The 27,767-nt window shown below is 54.3% G+C and overlaps 2 protein-coding genes and 1 non-coding gene across 17 annotated transcripts in view; 1 reads left to right on the top strand and 2 right to left on the bottom strand.

Moving 5' to 3' along the window:
- Positions 1–697: 697 nt before the first annotated feature.
- KRBA1 (KRAB-A domain containing 1) lies at positions 698–20,443 on the bottom strand. Of its 15 annotated transcripts, none has more exons than XM_055392343.2 (17): positions 19,890–20,443; positions 15,575–15,714; positions 15,119–15,238; positions 14,257–14,412; positions 13,709–13,864; positions 12,689–12,820; positions 12,284–12,457; positions 11,350–11,505; positions 10,392–10,589; positions 9,753–9,926; positions 9,181–9,354; positions 6,574–6,726; positions 5,881–6,063; positions 4,911–5,105; positions 4,684–4,824; positions 3,475–3,579; positions 698–2,063 (listed from the first exon to the last, which is right to left on the bottom strand). In XM_055392343.2, exons 2-17 carry the CDS (start codon positions 15,606–15,608, stop codon positions 1,222–1,224), a joined length of 3,093 nt encoding a protein of 1,030 aa, XP_055248318.1. In that variant the 5' UTR covers positions 15,609–15,714; positions 19,890–20,443; the 3' UTR covers positions 698–1,221. The 15 variants fall into 15 exon arrangements, 11 of the variants coding, with proteins under 11 accessions (XP_055248318.1, XP_055248316.1, XP_055248317.1 ...); XM_055392341.2 differs by having other exon boundaries at positions 15,575–15,701; XM_055392342.2 differs by having other exon boundaries at positions 13,709–13,861; positions 15,575–15,701.
- Positions 20,444–20,619: 176 nt separating this feature from the next.
- Positions 20,620–27,767, top strand: part of LOC101152909 (uncharacterized) — a 158,736-nt gene continuing 151,588 nt past the window's right edge. The window contains 1 exon segment of the mRNA XM_063708838.1: positions 20,620–21,605. Coding sequence (XP_063564908.1) covers positions 21,300–21,605 — 306 coding nt within the window. The 5' untranslated portion in view covers positions 20,620–21,299.
- Positions 27,540–27,611, bottom strand: TRNAC-GCA (transfer RNA cysteine (anticodon GCA)). Its single transcript has one exon. It is a non-coding gene; the product is annotated as a tRNA-Cys (tRNA).

Below are 27,767 nucleotides of genomic sequence, written 5' to 3'. Positions count from 1 at the left end.
GTTCCAACACATTGCCAAGCGCCAGCTGAGCGGGCTGGGAGCAGGCACATTCCGGTAACCAGGACAGAAGTGGGCTAGTGATACCTGGTCATGTCTTTTCCCAAGACAAAACCAGGAAGACTGGCCCAGCCCCTTCGGTGTGTCACAGGCTGAACTGTGCCCCTCCCCCAAATGTGTATGGTGAAGGCCTAACCTCCAGTACCTCCAAATGTGACCTCACTTGGAGAGCGGGTATTTAGAGAGGTAATCAGGTTAAAATGAAGTCATTAGGGTGGGTCATAACCCCATACAACTGCTGCCCTGATATGAAGGGGAAATGTGGAGACAGCTGTGTAGAAAACACCATCTGAACAGGAAGACAGCCATCTACAAGCCAAGGGGAGAGGCCTGGGACCGATCCTCCCTCCCAGCCCAAAGCAGGAACTGAACCTGACACCTGGATTGTAGACTTCTGGCCTCCAGGACAGACAATATGTGCTGCTTTTGAAGCTGTCCAGTCAGGGTTCCTCTGTGAGGCAGCCCCAGGGGACTCAGAGTGTGCCCTGGGAGTCCTGTGGGAATTGCCCCACCCTTCCTGGCACACTCCTGAATGTTCTCGAGGATGTCTGGGAGACGAGGCAGCGTGCTGGTGGCACAACCAGCCCCACCCCAGCATGGGCCCGCATGGAGCTCCCTTCTATAGGAGTCAGGGCCTTCCTTAGCAACTCACTTCTTTAATTTCAGAATCCACAGAGGTAAGTCCAGCTTAGACCAAGGGGCTGGGTTCTCTCAAATGAAATCTGTGCCAATATTTACTCCAGGAAGGCAAGAGCCCAGCCCTTCACGGCTCCTGAGATCAGGAACGGCTGGTGGTTAGGAGGCGCTCTCCTGGCCGCTCTAGCTGTGTGGGGCACCCCCTGCATATGTGGGGCACACGTGGCCTGTGCACACCACCCACCTACAAGCTTGGGCGGCTCCAGTGGGAAAGACAGGAGAGGGAAGCAACATTTGATTGAATCTGAGCCAAGAGGGCCAGAGGCTGAGGAAGGCACCCCCACAGCAGCCTCCTGAGCAAACAGCACCTGGGGGCTCTACCCAGTTGGGACAAAGGGCGAGGCTCCCAGCAACAGTAAGGGAGATGGCGTCCTCTGGGAGAGGGTGGCCTGGGGTGGGGTGACAGGGCTTCCACGCCACCACTGCACCCTCGGCAAGAACGAGCAGATGTGGAGAAGAGGAATGCCATCAATGCGCCCCCCATCTCGGGTCCCTGTGCTCCCCACCCCACAGTTCTTCCTGGAGGGCCCTCTGCACTCCTCCCAGCAGGCTGCTCGGCTCCTTGGGCCGCTCTGGGATCCCGTCTGGTGCCACTCCTGAGGTCGGCACGTCTGCATCTGCACTGGCTGCAGGAGGAGAGGCTCCCTGCAGGTGTAAGGCAGCAGGCACTAAAGGGGGAAGGGGGCTCTGGTGGCCCCCGGTATGTGCGAGGAGGGGGTGTGCAGGCGGTGCAGCATGGCAGCTGGGTGTAGAGGACAGCAGCTGCTGGGAAGAGCTGCAATGGAGCCCAGGAGGTTCTGCCGGGGGAGCGTCTGGAGGCAGCCGACGTGCCCGGCGAGCAGTCCCTCTGCAGAGTCCTTGCAGGTCACCAGCCCTGCAGCTCTCTCCCTGGCCACGCAGGATCTTTGGTTTAGGCCTCGTGGGTCCCTTCTGCCTCCAGTAGGGCAGGTGTCTGTGACCAGGGCCATGAGCCCAGCGAGGTCCCCGTGGGAGGGTCCACATCCAGGAAGCTTGGCCCATTGGCCCAGGGCCTTGGGGGCGCCTCCCCAGCCGATTCACCTGGGTCCTCATGGTGGCCACTTCCTGAGCCAGGCCTGCCAGCGCCGTGGCGAGCCGATCCAGCTTCTCCGCAAGGGCAGCACCGAGGCTGTGCAGCTCCTGCTGCAGGGGCTTCCCACAGTGGCACGGCGGCTGCAGGGAGGAGGCTGGCAACACAGGAGGTGCAGCTTCCGGAGGGGGCAGCTCCAGAGGGGGAGACTCACTGGGCAGCTCAGGCGGGCCCTGGGGGAGCAGCCTCTCATGGGTCTTGGCTAAAACCAGAGCAAGGACCGGTCAGAGTTCCTGGTTTGTAAGGACTGTCTCTCCCCAGAGGTCCTATGAACCAAGGGCACTCAGTACTCTGCCTCCTCCAAGGCCCAGCTTCCAGAAAGGGAGGAAGGTGGGTGAGGCCTGAGAACGCAGATGCCAATGCTTATGGCATGAAAACTGGCTATGTCTCCTGGCTGTTCCCCAAACTGATGGGCAGGATCAACCACAGGTTGGGTTTCCGTGGTAACCAGGCTTTCCTAAACTGCGGTCTTCCCACCTTCTAGGAATCGGTGGGTCTTTGTGTTGTTGATGAGACCAAATGACACCCTGCCCTAGGAGTCAGTGAGAAGGGTCCAGAGCCCCCGAGACAGCATGAGGCCAAGGCCATGGGAGCACCAGGAGATGGGCCAGGAGAGCCAGGCAAGCCAAGGGCCTTCTGCGCATTTTTTGTGGGGTGACCCTGGGGCCATTCCAGAACTCAGTGCTCTTCGTTACAGGCAAACCACAAGGGTTCCCACCCCCTTCTGCTTTTACTCTCCCTATTGAGAACTTACAGACTCATAGGAGTCATAAGCTTTTTTTTTTTAAAAAAAAAAAAAGATCACCTAATCCTTCACCCTAAATTCCCTTGGAATTGGTCCCAACCCTGGGCAAACCACAGGAAAGGCTTGGCCAGGCACCTGCCATTCCTAACCTGTTCAGCCCCAGGCCGGGCGCAGAGATGGTTTCTTCCCTGTTTCTCTGGGCCCCCAGCTGTGGCTCTGCCCTGCTCTTTTCGGCACCTCCAGGGCTTTAAACCGAGGAAAAAGTGAAGACTGGAGTAGCTAAAGGACCCAACCGCTGTTTGGTCAAGTTCATCAACAAGGATCTCGGCCTGGAGACCCCAGCCAGGACTTCTACAGAGGACAGGCAACTCAGAGCTCTCAGCAAAGTGGTGGCGCCTGGACAGAAGCCAACACCCTGAGCCAGTAAGAGAACCTGCCGCAGGCCACACTGAAAGTTCCTGGTGTGGGGCTGTCCCCAAGTGACCCAGGGCACTAGGTGCCAGGACCCCTGCATGTCTCCACCATGAGTCCATAGGGGCAGGTGTGTGACACGGAGCCAACCCTCTCACAATGACCATGGCCAGGTCATCCTAGCTTCAGTTTCCTCACCTATTCTCTAAAGTCCCCTCAAGCCCCAAACTTTGATCCTTCACTTCTCAATTTCCACCTCTAAAAGGTGTGTCTGCTTTTATGAAAATCCCAACTGCTTCTGTGATAAAACACTGAAAGGAAATATGCAACCTGAAGTGCATTACAGGTGAGACTTCCTACCCATCACCCAAACACTGACCCTGGAAGGCTGTTTTCCCCAAGCTGGGGCTCTGGGTCCTGGCCCGTGCAGAGGGAATGGGGGAAGCCACCAGTTCACCTGCAACTCTGGGTCTTCCATGTCCAAGCTCCAGGCCTCTGGATGCTTCACTAACCCTGGGCCTTTTCTCCAGCTGAGAAACCGGGCAGGGATCCTGAGCTGTACCTATAGAAAGAGCACAGAGACCTTGGGGCGGGGAGACGATCGTTTGGCCAGAGCCATTCTGACATACCCTAAAACAATATCAAACTCTCGACTTTTAAACAATGATTAAATGAGATAGAAGACGGAAACTTGGCCCATGAGGGAGCCTAATTCTGGTGGAAGGGCCCGCTGCGGTGCGTGTGTGTGTGGTGTTCCTGCCCTGTATGCAGGGGGCTCTGGCAGGAGGAGGCGGCTGGGGAGGCAGCTGGGAAAAAGGACTCTTATCTGCGGGTCCTGCCCCAGTGAGACTTCCAAGGGCGTGCTGGGGCATCCTGTGGTCCACACCCAGCCCACTCTGCCATTTTCCGCTAGGCCCACTGCGGAGTGAAGAATGTGGTACAGCCCGGGTCTACACAGACCAGGGCCAATGCCTGTAAATGGAGCCAGCTGCAGGAGTTGGGGAGAGCTCCCTCCCCTGACCATTTCTGGCCTCTTCCTCCTTCTCCCCTGCTTCTCCCTCCTTCTACCACTGCTTCTCCCTCCTCGTCCTCGCCCTCCAGCACTCCTGAGGGGGCCAGGACAGCAGGTACTCTCTAAACTCTCTTTTCTCCCAGGCAACTGGGACCTGTCTCCTGTCCCATCTGCTTTTTCTGCTAGGAGCAAACAGTGGGTCACAGTGAGATTGAGAAGCAAGGTGGCCTGGGGCAATAGGCAGCATTTCTAGCTTTCCTAATGGGACACTCTCCAAGAAGTCCCCCCAGCTGGGCAAATCTCACTTTTGAGACTTTTGTTATTGATTGCCAAGTTTTAAAAGCATACGCTATTATTGTATAAATACATCCACATCTGTCTACATGCACACGTGTATATTAGCAAGTGCAAACACCGTGTACGTGGCATCAAGTGAGTGGCTCAGACCTCCCTGCAGCTGCTCACCAGCACCCCCAGCAGCCCCGCCCTCCTTCTCGGACACAGCTCACCTTACAGGGAACTAAAGCATGGCCAATGTGCAGGACTCCCTGGCAAGAGCCAGGCAAAGCGACAGGCAGGACTCAGAGGATCCAGTCTGGACTCCTGGTCCTCTGGGGGACGCATGGGCGCCCCCTCAGGAGACCCCAGGCTCACCTGCACCGAGGCCGCTGCAGTACCTGGGCTCTGTTCTCCTGGGGTCTTCACCAGGGCTGCTGCCACTGCTGCCAGCAGGGGTCCCACCAGGACATGGGGACAGAGGGACAGGAGGCTTACAGCTGGGAAGGCGGTCCCTCTCTAATGTCACAAACAAAGCTGGCATCAGAGTGGTGACTGGCGCCCTGGCACACACCCCGCTATCCTCCCTCTCCGCACAGGCTCACCCTGGGGGAGCGGCTTCCAGAGCTCAGGCTCTGGCCTCGGGTCTTCTCCTTCAGAGCCGCTGAAGCTCGAGCTGGAGCCGGGGCTGGGGCTGGGGCTGGGGCCTGCCACGCAGGCGAAGCGCAAGGGCCTTACAGGCAAGATCCCCCTCAGGGCGCTCTCCAGGCAGTGCAGCGGGGAGGGCTTGGGGGCAGACCCTAGGCAGGGGACCAGAGAGTGCTCTGTCATCAGCCTGAAGAGAGCCAGGCCTCTGCCTTAGTGTCTGGGCACACAGAACCAGTCCCCTTTTCAGCTCAGCCCACAAGCAGCATGAGTTCTAGTGGACCCTAAATGGCTGCCTCTCTTGCCAGAGAAAGAGGACAAAAGTGGAGCCAGAGCCTGGCCAGGACCCCAGCAGCTTTGGAAAGTCTGCTGGGGAACTTTCTGGAAGTCTCCAGTCCTTGGAAGCCATTAGCAGTCAGGTTCTAGCCAGGCCTAGGTCTCACAGGCCAAGCGGCTTCTCCCACCAGGCAGGTGCCATCCCTGCACCCCAGTATCTCACAGGGGCCAGCAGCCCAAGGTGGGGCTCAGTTAGGGCCCATCCTCGTCTGATGGGAGGGTCAGCAAAACCGCATTTATTCAGCAAAGGCATCCCAGCAGGCCCTGCAGCAGATCTAGGAAGGAATTCTGCTGGAAGTTAAACCAAGCAGCAGCAGTGGATGGCGGGAGCCCCCTCAAGAAGCTTCTCCACTGGAGAAACCCAGTGGATGGACACAAACAATGATCTTCCCGACCCCGCTCCTTGTCAGCACTTTGTGACACTTTATCTTCTGGTTTAGCGAACCTCAGTTTCTGTTTGGCACCAGCTTCTGTCCTCTGGGGAAAGGATGAGAGATGGGGAAGAAACAGAGGGACAGAGAGGGAAGTCTATTTCCTTGTCAAACACTTTAACTGAAGCGGGGCTGTCAGTACCGAGGGCAGGTGCCAGCTCACCCTCTGGGAGCCACCTCCACACTCCTGGCCTGGTGGCCCCAGGGTCTTTGAACCCCCGCTGGTGGCAGGCGGGGATGCAGCTGGAGGTGAACACCTGTGGGCTGACCAGATGGAGGCTCCGGGTGGGCGCTTCTCCCCTACCCTGCCCGAGACGGGCTGACTCGCAGGCCTCGGCCCTCAGTCCTGTTTTAATGAGAAATCAGAATGCCTGTCAGCCCCACAGGGCCTCGTGCTGCCACAGAATAAGGGACAGGGAACAGTTTCTGCCATCGCTGGGCTCTCAGGCGCACCAGCATCAGGTGTGGGAAACACCCATCTGTCATGTTCCAGGGAGCGCCCAAACCCTCCAGAACCTCTCTATTCCCAGACCCAGCTGCGTGGCCCTGGGCTTGGAGACTGGTGCCCAGACACCAAGGCTCGTGGGGCTGGCACGGCCGGGACAAGGACACCCAGCCACAAGGAGCCAGCTCCAGCTGGGACGGTGGAACCGCAGACAGTGGCACTAAGGTGCCAGCAGGTCTACACGTGTGTGCTGCAGACTATCTGGCTTTCTGGCCTCCAACAAGGCTCTGCCCAGGCCTGTTTCCAGAGCACCATGTTGGCTCAGGAGCAGATCTGAGCCCACAGGTGCAGCGCCTAGGGCATCCTCAGAGCAGCCCTGTCTACACCCAGGGCTCCAGCAGCCCCTATTACCTTCCTTGTCTGCTGTCCAGTTCCTGGGCTCTGCTCTCCTCGGTCCCCTGTCTGCTGCTGAGGAGCAGGGCCAGGCAGGCCGCAGCGCAGGCACAGGTATCTCCTTGAGACAATTCTCCAGACCCTGCAGTGGGGAGCTTCCTGGTGGGCTTCCTGTGAAGATCAAACATTCACAGATGAGGGGGACTGTAGCCCAATCTCTGCAAACTGCAGAAGCCCCCTGTCTTCTGCTGTGTCCAGGGAAGGGGGGTCACAGGGGTGCTGGGCACAGAGCACTGGACGTGTCAGTCCTGGCTCTGGGGTGGCCCTGCTTTGGCTGCCGTGGAAGAAGCCTGGCCTGTCCTGGCCACCCACACAGAAGCCTGGCCTGCGGCTGTCATGAGGGTGTTGGCCACAGGTGTGGGCTCTAGTCCTCCTCAGCACACCCAGCTGCCACCACCGTGAGGGATGACACATCCTGTGTCCCCAGCACAGGGGATGGCCCCACAGATGGAATGTGCTAAGACTTCCTTCACCACTCACAGCAGGGGAACAACACAGGCACCCTGGCCTCTGGGCCATGGCAGGCCAACATGCATGCAACTTCAACTAGGAAAGAACTGAATACACTGCAAACATCCTATTTCCAGTGACAGTTGTGCGAGTAACAGGAACTAGATGGACTGAAACTCTAGAGTGAGGAGAGCCCTTCCTAATAAAGCGGACAGTGCTGCCACTCTCTTTCCCGAGAGCATTTGCTGACGACTCTGGGCCCAGGCACAGGGCGGGAGGGCAACCCTCAGAACTTCTGAATGTCCACAGGCTGGAAGGGCAGGGACCAGCCCTTCCAGACCAGGAAGGGCTGGAAACCAGAGGACCCCCACATGCATTTTCTCCACAGCACGTTCACTGAGTTCTGGGGCAACAGAGGGAGCCGGGAGTTGGCTGGAAGCTTCTGACAGGCAGTGTGAAATATCCTGCAGTTTGGGTTACTTAGTAAACAAAGTCTGCCCAGGCAGGACACGTGAAGCATGCTACCGAATACCGCGCTGCTGTCCAAAAGAAGAAACTGGTGCTAGTGGCCAAGGAATACGAAAAGTATAGAAAGGGGTCAAAGACAAATGCTGACGACAAAGGCAGCCTGGAGGGGGCATGTATAGATGTTGCCCTCTGTGTGAGGAGGAGGAGGGGAGTGAACTCACAGCAGTGGCAGGAGGGGCTGGAGTGCGGAAGGCTTCATTTTCCCTACATAACCTTTTATAGCTTTTGAACAAAGCTATGTGATCATATTACCTATGAAGTCAGTTGCACTTTAGGGGAAAAGCCCCACACCCAAGGGGCTAACCCATAGTGGGGCTTGGGAATTCAGGCTGCTGTGGACACTGGCAGGCCCCAGGCCTGTTCTACAGGCCCCACAGGCCTGGCCAGAGCTGTGAGAGGCCTGTTCAGTAAATACATTGGCAGTCAGGACACAGGTGAGCACGGAGGGACTGGTGTCGGCAGGACAACACAGACCAAGAGGACTCGGATTAACCAGGTGGGGGAAATAACAAGGCCAAGAGGGGATGCTGGAGTCCTGCGAGATCCCCAAGTCTGCAGGAGCAACTCGACTGGAGTGACTGGGGGAGGCACAGGTCACGAAGCACACGCTCAAATGTTTCTGACATGAACCTCACTGTACGTTTTCCTAAGTTGGGGGTCAGTTTGATATTACAGGCAATTCTTTGTGGCTGGGGTAAGGAATTCAACGCAAAAAGGAAATTTTTATGTATTTATTTTTGAGATGGGGGTCTCTGTCACTCATGCTGGAGTGCGGTGGTGTGAACATAGCTCACTGCAGCCTCAAACGCTGGGGCTCAAGTGATCCCCTGCCTCAGCCTCTTGAGTAGCTGGACTACAGACTACAGGTGCCACTCCACCCAGATAACTTTTTAAATCTTCTGTACAGGCTGGGTGCGGTGGCTCATCCCCATAATCCCAGCACTTTGGGAGGCTGAGGCGGGCAGATTGCCTGTGATCAGGAGTTCGAGACCAGCCTGGCCAACATGGCGAAACTTCTTCTCTACTAAAAACACAAAGATTAGCTGGGCATGGTGGCGGACACCTATAACCCCAGCTACTCGGGAGACTGTGGCAGGAGAATCGCTTGAACCTGGGAGGTGGAGGTTGCAGTGAGCCGAGACTGTGCCACTGCACTCCAGCCTAGGCAACAGGAGTTAGACTCGTCTAAAAAAAAAAAAAAAAAAAAAATTTCTGAATAGACGGAGTCTTATTATGTTGCCCAGGCTGGTCTCAAACTCCTGGCCTCAACTGATCTTCCTGCCTCAGCCTCCCAAAGTGCTGGGAGTACAGGCGTGAGCCACTGTGCCCAGCCCAAAAAGATTTTAAAAGAAATCTTAGACATTGTCCTGTCCCTTCTGAGACAAGTCACTAAAATGGAGCCCCCTCTCCACCCTAGGCTCCCACAACCCACCCAAGGTAAGTCCCGCATCTGCTCCTGCCTCAGTATCCCTGGCTCTGCTCCCAGCATGGCCATGGGGGTCTGACCCAGTCAAGCCAGAGGGACTGGGCAAGGGGCCTCGAGTCCTCTCCCAGGATGAACCCCAGCCTCGGGCTGGCCCAGCTCACCTTTTCCAGGATGCTGCCCCTGGTTCCCCACAGGACTCCCAAAATCCAGGTCCCAGTCGGTGCTGCTGGATGAGGAGAAGCTGGTGGGGGTTCCTCGGGGGGCCAGGGGCCTGGTGGGGCCATCTCTCACACAGCTCTGCAGACCCAGAGGCAGAACAGGCTCTCTGGTCGCTTCTGTAGGGAACAGCACAGTTGTGGTCACCAGGAGGCTCACTGGAGAAGAGACGCCTGGGCCATGGGGTGCATGGGCACCAGAAGACCCTGCCCCAAAGTATCTCCCACTAGGGTTTCCCTGTGGCACTGATTAAACTCCCATAGCACGTGACCCACAGAAACCCCACAGTGAGTCTCGTGACTGGAGAGAGTTCTGAGAGAAGGAAGTAGGGCAGGAAGATCTGCACTGGCTTTCAGCACATGCGGGCGGCTATTTGGGGGTGAGTATGAAAGGCAGCCTGGGGGAACGGGCCTGTGTCTCAGGAGGCCGGGGAACACAATGACCCGACAGTCCTCAGCATCTGCCTCCACTGCCGCGCTCAGGGACATGCCACCCCGCGCCCATGGCCACAATCTACCTTCGCTGTGTGATCTGTGGGGTTGCAGTTCAGGCTTCTGAGACCTAGAGTCTCCTGGCTGGGGGTTCTGCGAACAAGAAGTAGGTGGCAGCTGGGAAGGTGACGACCCATTTGGGGGAATGCCCTTCAGACAGGCTTCCAGGGCTTCCAGTGGTGAGCTTGAGGCACTGGCAGCTGGAACAGGAGAGAGCACCCTGTTACCATCTCCCACACATTCCAGCCTTGCCCATCAGACCCCTGGCTGGCTCTACCCGACGTGCTTTCTACAGGGGTGACGAGTCCTGTACCAGGCTCTGGCACCTGCCAGGCAGGAAACCCTTCTGTGGGAGACTGATCGGCTCTCGCCCCCCACCCTGCTCCCTGGAAGGCATGAAGATAGGAGGGGAGTGAGGAGGGCCACACGTCAGCAGGGGTAGCTGTCAGGGCCAGGAATCACTGCAAAACGAAGGCCCCGAGGCAGCGGGGGCTTGGACAAAGGCCTGGGCTGAGGAGGCTGTGGATGAAGGGATTCACTGCTTGGGAAGAAAGGCCAGGGGGCGGCTCCCTGCTGAGAGCTGCTTCCCTGGGGTTAGTGGAACCTTGCCAGGGACTGACAAGCCCATGGGGAAGACCACCAGAGCAGCCAACCTCAGGCCTCACCTTGAGCCTCAGGGCCCCAGCTGGGTTGGGGGACCCTTCTGGTGTCTCCAGTGGCTGAGGGACTGAGGGGCTGCCTGCCAGGCTGACAGGATGCGGGTCCTGGGGGGCTCTGGACCCAGCTGTTCTCCATCTTCACAGAGAGCAGACTGCCAGCTCCAAGACCAGGACGGGGAGGAGGGGTCAGGAGGTATCCAGGCCCTGCGGGAGGAGGCCATTGGGAAGCCCAAGGTTCAGGCCTGGACTCACCCTGAGAATCCCTTGAGGCCTTTATAGGGTTAGGAGGGGCTTCCAAAGCCCCTGTGCCTCCACGGCAGTCACCGGCTCAGACTGCTGTCACTTGTCAATCACCAGCAGAGACCTGAGTCATACGCCTTCTCCCCTACCATGGCCCCTTGGGGTGCCTCCAAGGTTTCTACCAGGCATGAAGTCGGCCCTCCCCAGACAGCACCAATCATGTCTTTCTCCATGGCCAGCACACCTGACTCAATCCAGCTGCTCAGGGCTTTGTTCTGAGAAGCTAACAAGCTGAGGTGACATGCACGGAACATGAACCCATGTGTGGGCTGGGTGGGTATAATTAGGATTTGGGGTTCCCAGCTCTCACACACATGGCAGAAACCTGACCCAAACACAGGACCCCAAGCCACAATGAGGAGCTGCGTGTGTGCTGGGCTAGAGCTCCATCCTCTATTTCTTGATCTCGCTCCCTCCCCACTTTCCTTTCAGAACGTCCAGCTCCTTCTCGAAGAGCCAGCTTGAGAATTATCAAGTGCTGACCGAGCCCCTCCCACACAGCTCGCTCCACTTACACAGTGGGGATCCCCCGCATCCGGCTCCTCTTCCCGACAGGCCAATATGGGGGCCTGAGTGTTTGTGGTGGGGGCCACCTACAGCCCTGCCTGGGGCAGGGTAATGTAGGATGTCTGGGGGCCCTCCCAGCCCAGTGAGAAGCTTTTACCTCCAGAATCCCTTTTCCAGGCTCCTGGATTCTCCTGTAGCCGTTGGTTCCCCACTCCTGAGGGACTGGGATGCCTGTCCTGGGCCTCGGGGAGCTCCTTCAGACAGTTTAGCAGACCCTGGAGGGGACAATCCCCTGAAACCGCCTCGGTCTTCACTAAAGGAAAAAGGAACATGTTTTCACCTGGAGCTCAGTGTCCTCAGCCTTCATGACAAACAACAAACAGGGGACAAGTTAGAAGGGTGTGGGGCCAACTCTGAAGATGAGGCTCTTCCAGTGGCTCGCTGAGTCTTCCCAGTGCCTGGGTCCACACACCTGCCAGAACCGGACAGGGTAAAGAGGGAAGCCATGGAAGTCGCCCTGCAGGCAGACAAGTGGCATCACTCTGAGGACAAATTGAAGGAAGTGGGCTGTCAGGGTCACTGTTTGAGACAGCTCTGGGGTCCTGAACAGAACTTACATTTGAGGAAAATGGAGTTGTACAGTAAGTACATTACTGCAGCTAAGCTCACTGCGGCCCTGTGAGTGGGAACAGCCTAGGCTCAAGGCATCAGGAGCCTCTCCAGGTCTGACTCCAAGACCTGTGCCCTGGCCCCTCCACCATGCTGTCCAGAGCCCAAGCCCACTCCATGCATCATGCCTGGCGTCAATGCAAAGCAACACAGGAGCTCTGCAGCTCTTCCCCTCGGGTCCCAAGTCGGGAGGAGGAAGAGACATGAAGAAACCAGGGCAAAGCCTGCTTCTGAGTTTCCTTTTCCCAGCTGACCAAACGCTGCCCTTAAGAGAGCCACCTGGCTCCAGATAGGTGACACTGGCAACACAGCAGCGACCAAGCTGGTAACGATCCCTAAGGGAGACAGTTTGGAGCAGGAGGAATCACTGTTGAAATGCAAACCAAGCTTCAGAGACCTCAGCCTGAGGCCCCAGGACTCACCTGCCCAGGGCGGGCTCCCAGGCCCCAGGTCTGCTCTGGTTAGCCTGGACGTGCCCAGGCTAGGGAGAGGTGGCAAGAAGCTTGGGGATGTCTCGGGGTGCCGGGGCCCAGGCACAAGGATTTCCTTCAGACAGTTGATGAGGCCTTGCAAGGGGCTGTTCCCAGGAGAAATTCCTGTGGCACATGCAAGATGGGCCTGGGTCAGTGCAGTCCTGACGGGACACCGGGAGCGCTTTGGCAGGCATTCAGGTCTCCAGGCGGCTGAGATTCCCGCCCGTGAGAACGCACACAAGGCCTGCCCGGTGGAGCTGCCACCAGGCCCAGGCGGGGGAGCAGCATGACCTCCTCGTGTGAACTAAACACACTTCCCCATCGCCACCCCACTAAGGAAAGCCTGCCTCTCACCGGCCTCCGAGGTCCCTCTCTCCTGTCCTCTGTGGCTCTTCCTCCTGCCGGGGCTACGGGTGGGAGGGCTGGGCTCCCCGCCCAGGGCTCCTGGGCCTTCCTTCCTTGTAGGCCACGGTTTGTCGGCAGTTTCTGTTGCAGGAGAAGACAAGAGGGCCTTTCTAGCCCCAGCTCCAGACTCTGGAAAATCACCCCAGATCTGGTTCCCATAGAGGACAGCCCTCTCCAGCCACCCAAGTCCCTGTTTGAGGAGGGCTGAGGGCCTTTACCGTTTCTTTCTGGTTTAACTGGAAACAGCAAGACTGTTGGTTCACTGTGAACACTCCCAGACCCTTCCCCCTGAGACCAGCCTCGGAATTTGGCTCAGCAAGTGATGCCAGCAACCTCGACATGTAGGCCACAATCTCACACTCACGCTTCTCAAACCAGGACACACACAAGGCACACAGAACCCCAGAGCAAGTGTGCCCGACGACCCCTGCACACCAGATGAAACCACAGCTAAATGGGGTATGCTTTTTGGGAGTGCCAATTTTATTCCATATAAATTTGAAGTATTTTTTTATAAAAATAGACAAATGCAAAATTTGTGAGAAGTTTTAAAAATAAAATGAGACCCAAGAGAAATCCTAGGAGCTCCCCTTGACCTGCTCTGCAGTTAGGGTTGCTGTGATGAGACGGTCTAAGGATCAGACCAGTGCACACAGGTAGGTCAATGCTGCTGGCCGTGGGCCTGCATGTTAGAAACTGCCGGAGGCTTTCTGTGTACAAAGTGCTCAGTGATCGGGGCGGGATGACAGGCTCCCCAGGGGCTGAGCATCACGCCTCCTCTTTGGTGTTTACACCAGAGGCTAAATATGTTGTCCTGCTCCCTGGCGTACTTTGTTAACAAAAGAACAGCACAACAAGGGAACTGAGTCCTAGAAAAAAATGAAGAGGGCACAGGGTCCAGGTCCTCTGACGCCACGATCAGGGCTTTTGAAATGCTGGTTCTCCCTGTCCCTGCTGTGTCAGACTCACTGATGGGGAGAGGACTTCCCTGGACCCCATCACCAGTTGGGCCACTGGAACACGAGCTGTCGGTGGGCGTGGTGGCCAGGTGGGGCCGGCTGGTAGGGCCGTCTGGAAGGCAGCTGAGCAGACCTCGGAGAGGGCAGGGCTCTCTTGCCGCAGCTGCTGTCGGGAAAGAGGGAGAATCAACAGCTGGTAAGATGCCCCTAACATTGTCACACTGTCACATTCTGGGTCCTTTCCTTGCCATGTACTGCTAACAATGACCAGGATGTCAGCCACCTATGTGTCGTCATCACTGGGCTCTGAATGGGGCCACGGTGGGTGGAGGGTGACAAAGCCACACAGAAACCACCATGCGAAAGTCAGAGCTGCCCTCTCGCCAGCTATGGGCATGTGCTCAGAGGGCGGCACACGGCCTAGCCATGAGGAACAGCAGGTGACTCTGCCTCCCGGCCTGTGCCTGCAAGCCCACATGCGGTGCAGTGCCGTGGACTTGCGCTTCATCATGGGGAGTGCAGAGGAGGCTGCGTGCACTGCCCCACTGTCTGACTTACCCTCGGGGCTCGCTCTCTCTCCATCCAGGCTGGCTCCCCGGCTCTCGCTCTCGGGGCTGTCCATAGTGCCCTTGACTTCTCCAAACAAGAACTCTGGGATCTCCTTCACCAGCTGCACCAGGGCTGTGAGGTGCAGGCTGTGCCGGGGCTGTCCCCCTGCAGAGAGGCCACAGTGACCCCCTGCACCCCTGCGGCTGCTCAGCACTCACACCTATGTGCGTGTTTTCACACCCAGCATCTCACGTAATCCTCCCAGCCACATGAGGAGCAGCCAGAGGAGACACCATGTCCCATGAGATATAGAGGACTTGGGCTCAGGCCAGGCGCTCTGGCCAAGGGACAGCCAGGGCATGGGGGCGGGGCCTGGGTAACAGGGCTCCTCTGTTCTACGTTACTCATTAATCTCCCTGCCTCCCAGGGGAATGCCCAGGCGGGCTGCCGCCACACTTCTCCCACCATCTGGGCCCTCTGCCTTTCCTGGCACCCCCTAAATGCCTGGCCTTGCCCAATCTGGGCCGGTGGAGCACATCCACCATCTGAGGTCTTGAGATGTAAGCCTCGTGGCAGGACTTTTGGGAGCTGGGGCAGGTTCTGCAGGGGTGGCTGTGATAAGGCTTCAGGCTGGTGGCGGGTGCGGGGCCTGAGGCAGGAGGTACTCTCCAGGGTGACCCCAGGCTTTCTCTGAGTGCTTCTCTGCATAACAGGCTTCCAGCCCAGAGGGATGAGGGGTGAAAGCTTGGGAGGCTGCAGTAGGGGAGGCAGGGAGGTGAGAGGCTGGATTGAGTAGGCTGAGGTCACGCATTGCCTGGGGCTGAGGACCGAGGAGTGGGAGGAGACACCCAAAGTCTGACAGATAACTTACCCTGGGGATCTTCACAACCAGCAGGCTCCTGTCCCTCATCAGCGTGGCTCCCTCCCCCAACAGCTCTTCCAGGCTCTGAGGGTGACAGGAAAGCAGAGAGGGGGAGCAGCTCAGCTGTCCCTGGGAAAGAAGAGGGAACTGTGGCCCTGGGAATGGAGTGGTCTCTGCTTCGCACACAGTTGCATAGCAGCCCAGGCCCCTGCAGGTCTGTGCACATTCACGTGACCACTTAAACTCAAAGAACCACAGAGTGGTCGGAACCTCAGAGGCCGCCGCATACCCCCACCGAATTGTACCTAGAACCCGGTCCCGGGACATAGAATAGCAGCAGCGTGAACGATCCCCGTGTTCATTTCTCAGGTGGAAAGACTAAGGCTGCCGGGTCCCAGGGACTCCGGCCTCCCTTCCACCGCCCACCAGGCTCCTGCCACACGTGCTGCTCCCTCCCGTCCTTACCCACAGACACCAGCGTCTCGTAGTTCTCCCGCATCACGTCTCGGTAGAACTCCCTCTGCCCCTCCTCCAGGAGCCGCCACTCCTCCTCCGAGAACCGCACGGCCAAGTCCTTGAAGGTGATGGACACCTGCAGGCACAGTCTCCGGGGGGGTTGGTTGTTCCATCCCAGAGGGGACAGCCTAGCTGTCCCTGCACTTGGTAACCCCACCTAGGCCTCCAGGCGCACACTCCAGGATAATAGCCAGGGTCTGACATGCAGGAATCCCCTCAAGAGACAGTGCTGGGGGTGAGCTGTGTCTCTGCAGAGACACGCTGAAGTCCTAACCCTCATGCCTGTAAGTAGGACCTTATTTAGAAACAGAGTCCCTGCAGATGGAATTACTTAAGATGAGGTCATACTTCTAAGTAGGGGGGTCCCTTAGTCCAGTATGACTCATTCCTTATCAGAAGAGACACAGAGACAGACACAAAAGAAGAAAGCTGTGTGAAGACAGGCAGAGACTACAGTGATGCAGCCACAAGCCAAGGAATGCCCAGGGCCACCAGAAGCCGCAAGAGGCAAGAAGGATCCTGGCCCAGAGCCTTCAGAGGGAGTGTGGCCTGCCCACACTGTGACGTAGGGCTTCGGGTCTGCAGGGCTGTGAGAGAAGACATTCTTGCTGTCCACCTAGTTTGTGTGCTGGGTTTAGAGAAGTGCTCAGAAGAAACCTGGGGTTGCCCTTGGAAGCTTTGGGTCACCAGGCTCCTTTACACTCTGTACTCCTATCTCCTATTCTCTGTACTCATCTCCTCCTACCCTGTGGCTTTTTAAAATAACACGAACATTTTTGTCTATGTTTCTTTACAAAATAATCCTTCGGCTGGGTGCGGTGGCTCACGCCTGTAATCCCAGCACTTCGGGAGGCCAAGGCAGGCAGATCACCTGAGATCAGGAGTTCGAGACCAGCCTGGCCAATATGGTGAAACCTTGTCTCTACTAAAAATGCAAAAATTAGTCAGGTGTGGTGGTGGGCGCCTGTAATCTCAGCTACTCAGGAGGCTGAGGCAGGAGAATTGCTTGACCCCGGGAGGCAGAGGTTGCAGTGAGCCGAGATCACGCCATTGCACTCCAGTCTGGGCAATACGGCGAGACTCCATCTCAAAAAAAAAAAAAAAAAAAAAAGTCCTTCAGTGGACATCAGACACTAGAAAATGACCAGCATCAATAGGCTTGAATTTAAAATTATGGCAAAAATTAACTGTGCAAATTAAGCAAACAGAAGGTAAATTATGGGAAGGGTCCTTCCTGTTGAGAAATGAATGTTAAACTGTTTATTTGTGAGAAAAAATTATTAAAGAAAAGGAACACGCTCCTAATAAAACAAAGACAATTCACCGCTTGTTTCATCTGCTCAGGGCAGTTATTTTAATTAATTAATTAATTAATTAATAAAGACAGGACCTTACTATGTTGCCCAGGCCAGTCTTGAACTCCTGGGCTCAAGTGGTTCTCCCACATTGGTCTCCCAAAGTGCTAGGATTACAGGCGTGAGCCCCTGCACCCACCCAAGTCAGTGATTCTAAAAACTGTCCCAGGCTGGGTGTGATGGTTCACGCCTCTAATCCCAGCACTTTGGGAGGCCCAGGTGGGTGGATCACCTGAGGTCAGGAGTTCAAGACCAGCCTGGCCAACATGGTGACACCCCATCTCTAATAAAATACAAAAATTAGCCAGGCATGGTGGTGGGTGTCTGTAATCATAGCTACTTGGGAGGCTGAGGCAGGAGAACCTGGGAGGCAGAATTGCAGTGTGCCAAGGTCACAACATTGTACTCCAGCCCGTTTCAAGAAAAACAAAAAACCGTCCCTGCCACTAACCAGCAGCCTGGTTGTCCACTTACTGCCGGGCTCTCTGCCTGTTCTCCCTGAACAGCTGATAACTTGTCCCATGCAGTCACACTTACCAGTGCTCCCCTCTGGCCAGGCTGCATCTACACCCCTGGCAAGGGGCAGCCCCTCCCGTGACTGCCTGCCTGAGGCCTGGAGGCCCAGAGGCCCATGGGCAGTGAGACGCCGCAGCCTTTGCCTCCTGCCTCGATGTGCAGACTCTCCCTGAGCAAACCTCTGTGGCTCTGGCCCAGGTGTGGTCACTCCCTCTCAGGAACAGTCTCAGACACCCTCCGAAACTTCTCTCAAAATGTTATTTACATTTCTTCCTAGCATCTTGGAACAGAGAAAATGTAGCCAACATCAGGGTCTATGCAGAAGAGCGCGCAAAACAGCCCTAGACCGCTGTCGTTAGGAAGGCCTGCTTGCCAGGAGGGCTCAGGCTGGCTACCAGGTATTTAGGTGTCAGGAGGCTTCCCACCATTCCCTAAATGATGGGAGTGGCTCAAGGTGCCTAGGCTGAGCAAACAACGTGGTGTGTGCCACACCCCTGCTTTCCTTCTGGGAATCTGGAATTTTGGTTCATGCCAGGCAGAGGGTTCCCACATGACATTCTGATGGCTCAACACAGAGCTGGCAAGGCAGGTCTGAGCTCTAGGTAAGAACATGATACCAGCTATGTTGGTTCCACTGGTACCACTGCTGACCTGATGTGGCCATTAAGAGGTTCCGGACCCAGAGACCAGGGCAGAGCACGGTGACTGGAACTTAGCCTCAGGAGGCAGGCTGCCAGAATTCCAATCCCTGCCTTGTTTCATACTAGTTATGAGACCTCAGCCAAACCTAACCTATTTGGGCCTCAGTGAACTCATCTATAATACTGGGATCATAACAACCTACCTCACAGAGATATTGTGAAGACAAAACAAATACAGGAATAGTGCCTAGAACAAATGCGGGGACTATTAATATTAAGTGCTATGATTAGTAATACTGCAGCCAGACCTGTCTGCCTAATGCCCGCTTGCAGGTCTGAGCCTGCCAGCTGAGCTCTTCCACATACTGCTCCTGACCACCGGTGTCTCTCTCGCTCCAGGCTAAATATATCCCAGCTCTTCCAGGAATCTGTAAGAGATGCTTTCCAGGCCTCTCACCATCTCAGCCTCAAGACAAACTGTTTTGTGACAAAATTCTTACAAAATGAGAATGGGAACTGACTGTGGCCAGGGTAGGCGCTTCTGCCAGTGGCCTCCCTCTCCCCAGAAAAAGCAAAGAGTGAGGGTTTTGTGTGTGAGGGAGTGAGCAAGTGTGAGTGTGCAAACACCTGGGCTACAACACTCACCTTCAGGAGGAGGAAGGCCACCACTGGCTGGCTCTGCCCACACACCACCGGCCTTCCTCCTCAGGCCCCACTTCACCTCCTTCCCCCAACCAATGGAGAAAAGCTTTCTGGGCTGACCCAGGACTCTTGTAACCGGGCAGCCTCCTAGCTCAAAGCTGCACACTGGTCCTCCTAACATCACCCTTCCACCGTGTCACCAGCCCAGCACAAAAACTGCAGCTTCAGTGCCTGCTGGACCTGCCCCTCACAGTCCTTCCCAACCTAGACCTGCTCTCCCAGTGGGCCTCAGGCTCGGGCTCCCCGATCAGACCCTGCCACAGGGCCTCTCAACCTGGAGGCTGTGCTCACATCGCCCTGGGCTTCTGGGAACCCTCCCCGCTCCTCTCCACCTGACAGTGACCTACCACTCCCCAAGGTCACTCCTGGCCATCTTCTCCATGAAGCTACGTAGTGTGAGGATATTCCCCTCATCAGATCTGAAAGGTCAATGGCCCAAAGTCCTCACTTTACAGAACAGGAAACTGTGGTATGAGGAGGCCTTAGGATGGGGCCACGGGCATGTCTGAACCAGGGTGTCCCTAGGCTACTTAACTGTGCAGCCAGACCTGAAAAGGACACTTCACTGTTCCTGCCCAACAACATCTAATTTGCCTGGCCTCTCCCTTCTCCCCAAATGCTTGGGGGCACTAATGACGCCAAGGGCCTGGCACAGTGTTTGCTCTGCCTAGTCACACGCTGCCCCCCACCCATGGCTGCCTCGGACTGGCCAAAGCCCAGGAGCCACCACGGTTGCAGAACTGGCTCCAGGTGCCCATCCAGAAGAACGTGGAGCAGTTGCTGGTATCAGCACCAGATACCTGATACCTCACTGATATCAGCACCAGAGTTTCCCAGCATCGTCACAGCCCACACACAACCTAGCCCAAACGGTGCCCAGGCTGTCACGGCCTGGGGCTCTCCCTCCAGTTCTCAGATTTAAACGCCTTACCTGCAGGCTTCCCAAGACAAAACTTGGGGTTTGTTCTATCTTTGTTTCTCCCCATTTCCACGTCCCCAACCCCCGGGATCCAGGATTCCACCAAGAACAGAAGTATGAGATTTACTCACTGCCTCCGAGGCCTTCATGCCCACTCTACCAGGATAACTTGTAATGAAACAAGCCACGCCAAGGGGGTTTCCCCAGGTGGAGACTGGGCCGTGGGTAGCGGCGGCGGAGAGCTGGAGAGAGGTTGTCCGAGGACCTGAACTTCCCGGCACGAACCCCTGAGCATCAGGCCTGCCCCGCCTCGCCCAGCCGATCCCGAAGTTGCGGGGGGGTCCCAGCTCTTTCTCGCCCTGCCGCCTTCGGAGCCGCACTGCGCCGAGGGGTCCGTGCGTCCGCCTGCCTTACCTGGCGCGCCATCCCCGGGCTCAGCCTCCCCGCCACTCCTCGGTTTCCGGCGCGGCCCCTGGCGCGGGCGCACGCGACCCTCGTCGGCGGCGGCCCAAGTCCGCGCAGGAGAAGGCGGGGCCCGGGGCCTGGGCCGAGGGGGAGGGGCGGGGGTGGGCGCGCCCGGGCCCGCCCCCGGCCTCGTTGAGCCCGCCCCGCGCGCCTCGCATCCCTTGGCGGGTGGTGCCGTTTCCGCCCGGAGCCCCCGGCTTCGGCGGCCCGGCCGGCCGGCGCAGACGCGGACTACACTTCCCAGAAAGCGCCGCGGCGCCGGCTCCGAAGCGGGGGGCGGAGACAGGGCGGGGCGGGGCGGACCTGGTTCGGGCCTCGTCCCCGCCCCCTCCCCTCGTCCCCGCCCCCTCCCCTCGTCCCCGCCCCCAGCTGCGGGTAGAGGTTGCGCGCCGAGACCCGCCAGGCTGCTGTGGGCGTGCAAGCCCGCGGGTACGCGCCGCTTATCACTCATTCATTCCCGCAGCCACCACTCAGCGCGTCCCATGTGCCAGGGGCTGATGGTGGGGATGAAAAGGGACCCATCTTTCCCAGAGGCCGCGGTCGGGGAAACCCGACCTGGAGTGAAAGGGGTCGAGGGTCCGGCCGGGCGTGGGTGGGCCAGAGCAGCTGCCAGGCCCCCGTACATCCTCACGTCTTTCGCCCGCGCCCCCGCTCGCCGCAGCCATGACCTACCTTCGTGTCACATTTTGCGTGCCTGTTTGCTGGTGTGGTAACCCCAGTTGTTCCTGGCACATAGTAGGCCTCAAATAAACGTGTGATGCGGGAAGGAAGCGCGGCCCACCGTCCTCTGCCTCCCCCTGCGCTCCATGAGTTCGAAGGCCTGGTCTGGGCGGGCGCTGCGAGAGCGCTCCGGGGGTGCGGGCGAGGCGCAGCGAGCCTGGTTTTCCTGTCTGGAGAAGGACCCCGTCATTTTTATAGAAGGCTGCTGGAAGGGGGCCTGCGGGGCTAAGCCTGCTGTGCCAGACAGAAGCTTGGAGGGGAAGGGGAGGCTGTGGTCCCACGCAGAGGAGACTCTGCTCTGAGTTTGGAAGCCCCGTCCAGACCTTGCGGCCCAGACAGCGCTCTGCCTGGGCAATATGGGAGGGAAGGAAAGGGAATTCCTCGCCCAGTCGCCCGGGGCTGGCCCTTGCAGCCGCGCCGGCCATGATCACGGACTCGGGTACGATGCCGACAACCCCTCGACCCGGCCTCCGAGGAAAGGCGCGCGCCCACTCGGGCAAAGCCCCCTCGGTCATACCCGAGACACCTTAGACACAGGACCGGCGTGTGCGCAGCCTGCTGAACAAGGATTTGAAGATATCACAAGGCCCCACCTCGCGGAAAGGGAAAACTTAAAAGTCCAACTTCTCATCTCAAGAGCCCTACAGGCCACAGGCCTCAGGGTAAGTCGCCTCCTGGGCTTTAGGCCGGGTCCCACCTCCGTGCCGAGGTGAGGCGGGCTCCTTACAGTAATGTGTTCCTGCTCCCAGCTCCTCTCCACCGCCCACCCTCCGGCCCGGGATCCCTAAACTTTAAAACCCCCTAAACCAGGGGTCCCCAACCTTTTGGGCCAGAGCCCGGTTTTGTGGAAGGGAATTTTTGCATGGACTGGGAGGGGGGTTGTTTTGGGATGAAACTGTTCCAACTCAGATCACCAGGCATTAGATTCTCCTAAGGAGCCCGCAACCTGGATCCCGCATTCACAACAGGGTTCTGGCTCCTATGAGAATCCAGCACCTGCAGATCTGACAGGAGGCAGAGCTCAGGGGTAATGCGAGCAAGGGGGAGTGGCTGTAACTACAGATAAAGCTTTCCCTGGCTTGCCCGCAGCTCACCTCCTGCTGCACTGCCCAGCTCCTAACAGGCCAGGACTGGTACTGGTCCATAGCCCAGGGACTGGGGACCCCTGCCTTAAACTTAAACACCTGTAGAAAGAAATCTCTATCCAAGTAAGATGCACCTTTGTTTTAACCTGTGCAGATTCTTGGCACCTCTTTGACTCAAACTTCCACTTCCTGGCTAGGCTTCCTGCCCCATTTGTGGACCATCAGTCACTAAAAGCAGTTCACCAACATGAAATTTGCTGCATGGCCAATTATTTAAATTATGGAGACACTTCCTGGCACCCCCATCCCCCAAATTTTAGTTGCGCCTTTGACCCTGTAGACCTGTATTTACCTCAGCCCGTGTGTGTGCGTTAAAAAATAGTTGTGAAGACCTGTCCTGAACCAGGTTTATTGGATGGCTCTGGACACAAACAAAGGCAGGAGTGGAGCTGAAACACATCTTTAAAAATTCGTTGGCTGGGGCCAGGCACGGTGGCTCACACCTGTAATCCCAGCACTTTGGGAGGCCAAGGCTGGTGAATTGCTTGGGCCTGGGAGTTCCAAACCAGCCTAGGCAACATGGTGAAACCCCATCTCTACAAAAAATGCAAAAATTAGCCAGGTGCAGTGGTGTACCCCTGTAGTCCCAGCTGCTTGGAAGGCTGAGGTGGGAGAATCTCTTGAGCCCAGGAGGCAGAGGGGGGTTGCAGTGAGCCAAGATCACACCACAGCACTCCAGCCTGGGTGACAGAGCAAGACCCTGTCTCAAAAAAAAAAAAAAAATTTTTTTTTTCAATAATTCAGATTGGTTGTTTAGCAAATTGATATTCAGTGGTTTAGCTTTTACCATATTTGGCTTTTGGCTATCTGGTCATTCTGTGAATTGACTTTTGGTGAACTAGTCAGCACTTTTCCCAAATGAATCTAAAGGCAAATTGTGCTGGCCAGTCCTCCATGTGAAAACGGCTGCAACTTTAAAATATTTTCTGATTTTCATTATTATTTCTTTTTCCATCCATGAGGTTATTTAAAAGTACTTTTTAGTTTCCAAATATGAATCTTTTTATGAGTTATTTTGTTTTTGAGTTTTGCCTTATAGTCAGAGAATGTAGTAAGTGACGTTGATTTTTTAGAATTTTCTGAGACTGCTTTGTGGCCAAGTGTGCAATAGATGTTTGAAAATGTTCCATGTTTGCCTAAAAGAGTACATATATTCTAATATTGGTGTAGGATCTAGTTAGAGCTGTAAAATCAAGCTTATCAATCATGTGGTTTATGCCTTCTATAGCTTATCATCTTTTTGCATTTGGAACTATCAGTTACTAAAGAGGTGTTAAAATCTCATATCAAGTTTGTGCATTTGTCAATTTCTCCCTGAATTTGTGAGAATTTTCGCTTCATGTATTTGGAGGCTGTGTGCTTACAAATTTAGAATTGTAGTATTTTCCTGGAGAATTGTTCATTCTATTATTAGAAAGTAACACTATCCCTAATAATAGTCTTTGTCTATAATCCATTTTGTTTGATATTGCTGCAGCTACACTAACTTTATTTTGGCATGTATTTCTTTGATATATCTTTTCCTGTCCTTTTACTTTCAAACTTTGTGTATATTTATGTTTCAGATGTGTGTCATATAAGAGCATGTAGCTAGATTTTGTTGTTGCTGCTGAATCCAATCTGACAATCTCTATCATAATCATGAATCTACTGATTTGAAAGTTATGCTTTCCTTTTTTTATTCATTTGGGGGTTACTCTGTAATTTTACACACATATTTGGTTTAATAGAATCTAATATTAATTACTACTTCTGATCTTCTCGCAAATGATAGAAAGCTTTTTGAATAAGAGTTTAATCACACTGCTCCCCTTCTGTCTTGTGTGTAATTATTGTTCTTTTTAGTTACATCTTGTTTTTAAGACTCTCTCCTGATATTTGAAGTCATTGTTTTTGTTTTATACAATCTATGCTGTTTAGATTTACCAATGTGCTTACCACCATCTTTGTTCACTCTTTTTTCCTGCCTCTTTCTTCTTCCTTCTGGGTTCAGTGTTCTTCCTGAAGCAGAACTTTTAAAATTTCTTTCAGCAAGGATATTTTAGAAGTGGATACTTTCAGTTATATAAAATGTCTTACATTTTTCTCACTCCTGAATGATACTTTAGCTAGGGAGAGAACTGTTTCACACTTTTAATATTTTATTCCATTGTCTCCTGACTTTCATTGTTACTATTGAAAAGTCTGCTGTCAGTCTAATTATTCCTTTGCATATGATTTAACTTCTCTGGCTTCATTTAAAATCTGTTTGGCCGGGCATGGTGGCTCACACCTGTAATCCCAGCATTTTGGGAGGCTGAAGCAGGAGGATCACCTGAGGTCAGGAGTTCGAGACCAGCCTGACCAACCTGGAGAAACCCTGACTCTACTAAAAATACAAAAAAAATTAGCCAGGCATGGTTGTGCATGCTTGTAATACCAGCTACTCGGAGGCTAAGGCAGGAGAATCACTTGAATCCAGGAGGCAGAGGTTGCAGTGAGCAGAGATCGTACCGTTGCACTCTAGCCTGGGCAACAAAAGCGAAACTCCATCTAAAAAAAAAAAAAATCTCTTTATCTGTGGTATCATGAAGTTTCACTGCAATGTGGCTAGGTATGGATCTTTTATTTATCTTTCTTGGAACTCGTGAGTCCTAAATCTGAGGTGTCACATCTTTGTACAAGTCTGGAAAATTCTCAGCTATTATATCTTTTAATATTGCCTCTTCCCAGGCTGGGCATGGTGGCTCATACCTGGAATCCCAGCACTTTGGGAGGCCGAGGCAAGTGGATCACGAGGTGAGGAGTTCAAGACCAGCCTGACCAACATGGTGAAACCCCGTCTCTACTAAAAATACAAAATTTAAAAAATTAGCTGGGCGTGGTGGCAGGCGCCTGTAGTCCCAGCTACTCAGGAGGCTGAGGCAGGAGAATGGCATGAACCCAGGAGGCGGAGCTTGCAGTGAGCTGAGATTGTGTCACTGCACGACAGCCTGGGCAACAGAGACTCCGTCTAAAAAAAAAAAAAAATTTAGGCCAGGTGTGGTGTCTCCCGCCTGTAATCCCAGCACTTTGGGAGGCCATGGTGGGCAGATCATCTGAGGTCAGGAGTTCGAGACCAGCCTGGCTAATATGGTGAAACCCTGTTTCTATTGAAATACAAAAAATTAGCCAGGCATGGTGACACACACCTGTAATCCCAGCTTCTCAGGAGGCTGAGGCAGGAGAGTTGCTTGAACCCAGGAAGCAGAGGTTGCAGTGAGCTGAGATCACGCCACTGCACTCCAGCCTGGGCAACAGAGCAAGACTCTGTCTCAAAAAATAAATAAATAAATAAAAATAAAATAAATATTGCCTCTTCCCCATTACACTTTCTTCTTGTGGAATTTGTATTTGACCTTTCTTGGACCCCTTTATTCTGCACCATCTCTTTTAGCTAGTCTTTCATATTTTTCATTTTTTTAGGCCTTTGTGCTTCATTCTTAGTGATTTTTAAAAGATTTACATTCTTTCATTCCTAAATCTCTCTTTAGTTTTGTCTAATGTGTGTTTAATCTGTTAATTAAGTGATCAATTTTAGTGACTGCACTTTTCGTTTTAGATGTATCTGCTTTATCTTTAAAAAAAAAAATCACAGGTGTCCACGCTTTTAATTCCTCATGTCTTAAAGATTTTTAAGTATCCTCACTTTATAGTATCTATCTGGTAACTCTATGGCCTGACTTTATGACTTTATTTTGTTTGGTGGCTCTCACTCATAATAGGCTGGTTCCTTGTATATTTTATTGCTTTGAATTGTGAGGCCGTCTTAAGCCAGGCTTTATCAGTAGGAATCCTGTGCAGCCTGGCTTGAGGGTATGTCCTTCATGGTTTGTGTTTGCTTCTTTTGGATACTGTGGAATCATTGTCAGCCTGAGTACTGTTTTTTTTTTTGAGACGAAGTTTCACTCTTGTTGCCCGGGCTGGAGCACAATGGCGCAATCTCGGCTCACTGCAACCTCCGCCTCCCGGGTTCAAGCGATTCTCCTGCCTCAGCCTCCTGAGTAGCTGGGATTACAGGCACCCACCACCACACCTGGCTAATTTTTGTATATTTAGTAGAGACGGGGTTTCACCATGTTGACCAGGCTAGTCTTGAACTTCTGACCTCAGGTGATCCACCCACCTCGGCCTCCCGAAGTCCTGGGATTACAGGTGTGAGCCACCGGGGGATACTCTAGAATCATTGTTAGCCTAAGTACTTTGTATGTTAACTTTCAGGTTGAGGAATTTCTGAACCATGTAGGTGGTGTAAATTCAAAGCCATAACAAGTGTGAGGATAGATGTATGGTTATGGATTCTCAGGGGTGATGCCCTCTGCCTCCCTAGGAAGAGAAAGATGTCTTGTGTTCTTATGCTAGTGGATGCTTTTTTTTTTTCCTATGCTTTTACTAATATTATGGCTCTCTAAGAGTTTGACTTGGTACAAGAGAAGGGAGACTCAGGTCTTAGGCCAAATCTCCTGTACCCAAATGGCTGTGAAAACTGAAGCACCTTGGCTAGCTCACCACAACCACCACAGGCATTCCCAGGATCAGCTCATATTACCTCTCAGGGTCTCAGTTCATCCCCAACTGCCACCCCGGAGATATCCTTTACTGTTATGAGAGCTCAGCTATATATAAGAATATATATTTACTATATCTTGTCTTGCATTTCTGGGTGTTTTGAGGTAGGAGGCGTTTTAGATTATCTAGTTGAGAATGTTAATGGTAATAGAACATTTCATTTAAAAATAGCGCCCCTTCTTTTTTTGTTCCGCTGTCCTTGTTGTTGTTTGGATCATTTCTTCATTGGACTATTTTGCTTACCACAGACAGTTCTTGCTTATCTCTGTCTTTCCTGTGTCTGGCATTGAGAAGGAATCAGATGACGAATGAATGAATGATTCCATGGATGAATGGGTGAGTGAGAACCACTGCTCTCATGTCAGTAGGCATCGCGAAGATAGAGCACGGCCAGAGAGCCCAGGCCTCTGTCGGGAAGGTGGATTGGGGCAGTGTTATGCTTGAGCTAGCTTGCAGCAGACAGCCATTTGTTACCACACCTTCCCAACTCCATGTTCATCGTCTCATATTTGTAGCTTGAAATTTGCCATGGTGGGATTATTTTTCACTCTGTGAAATTGGAAAACACTACAAATCACCCCCTTCAGAGCTGGTCGTTAAACATTTACCTGCACTTCACTGACTTGGGGTCATGAAAACGTGTAGAAAAAGTGAAACAAAACCAGGCAAGGTAGAACAAAGCCTTTGGTAAGTGAAATAAAAAGTCCAAGTTGAAGGAATTTATCAGTCTGAGACAGTGACAGGGTTTAAAGTTGCTCCTGGCTTTTTCACAGATTTAGGGAGGCTCAGTATCCTGAGATTTAGGATTGGAGAAGGGTGCTGAATCTTCAACACCAGCTCCAGAGGGTAAAATAAGAACACAGCAGGGGGAACCTGGATTTGAACCAGGGACCTCTTGATCTGCAGTCAAATGCTCTACCCCTGAGCTATACCCCCTGATGGAAGTGTAAGCCTAAGCAAGACCTTTTAACTGTGCAGTCATGCCCAACATTCCTATAAAATTTGACCACAGATGCTCATTCCAGCTGGGCCTCCTCAAAGCTGCCAAACCTCCCTAACTGCAATTTTATCTCCCTGATGCAAAACAAGTGA

This window comes from Gorilla gorilla, chromosome 6 (assembly GCF_029281585.2).
Source record: "Gorilla gorilla gorilla isolate KB3781 chromosome 6, NHGRI_mGorGor1-v2.1_pri, whole genome shotgun sequence".
In the NCBI taxonomy this organism is placed as follows: domain Eukaryota; kingdom Metazoa; phylum Chordata; class Mammalia; order Primates; family Hominidae; genus Gorilla; species Gorilla gorilla.
This window is presented reverse-complemented; position numbering and strand designations above follow the sequence as displayed.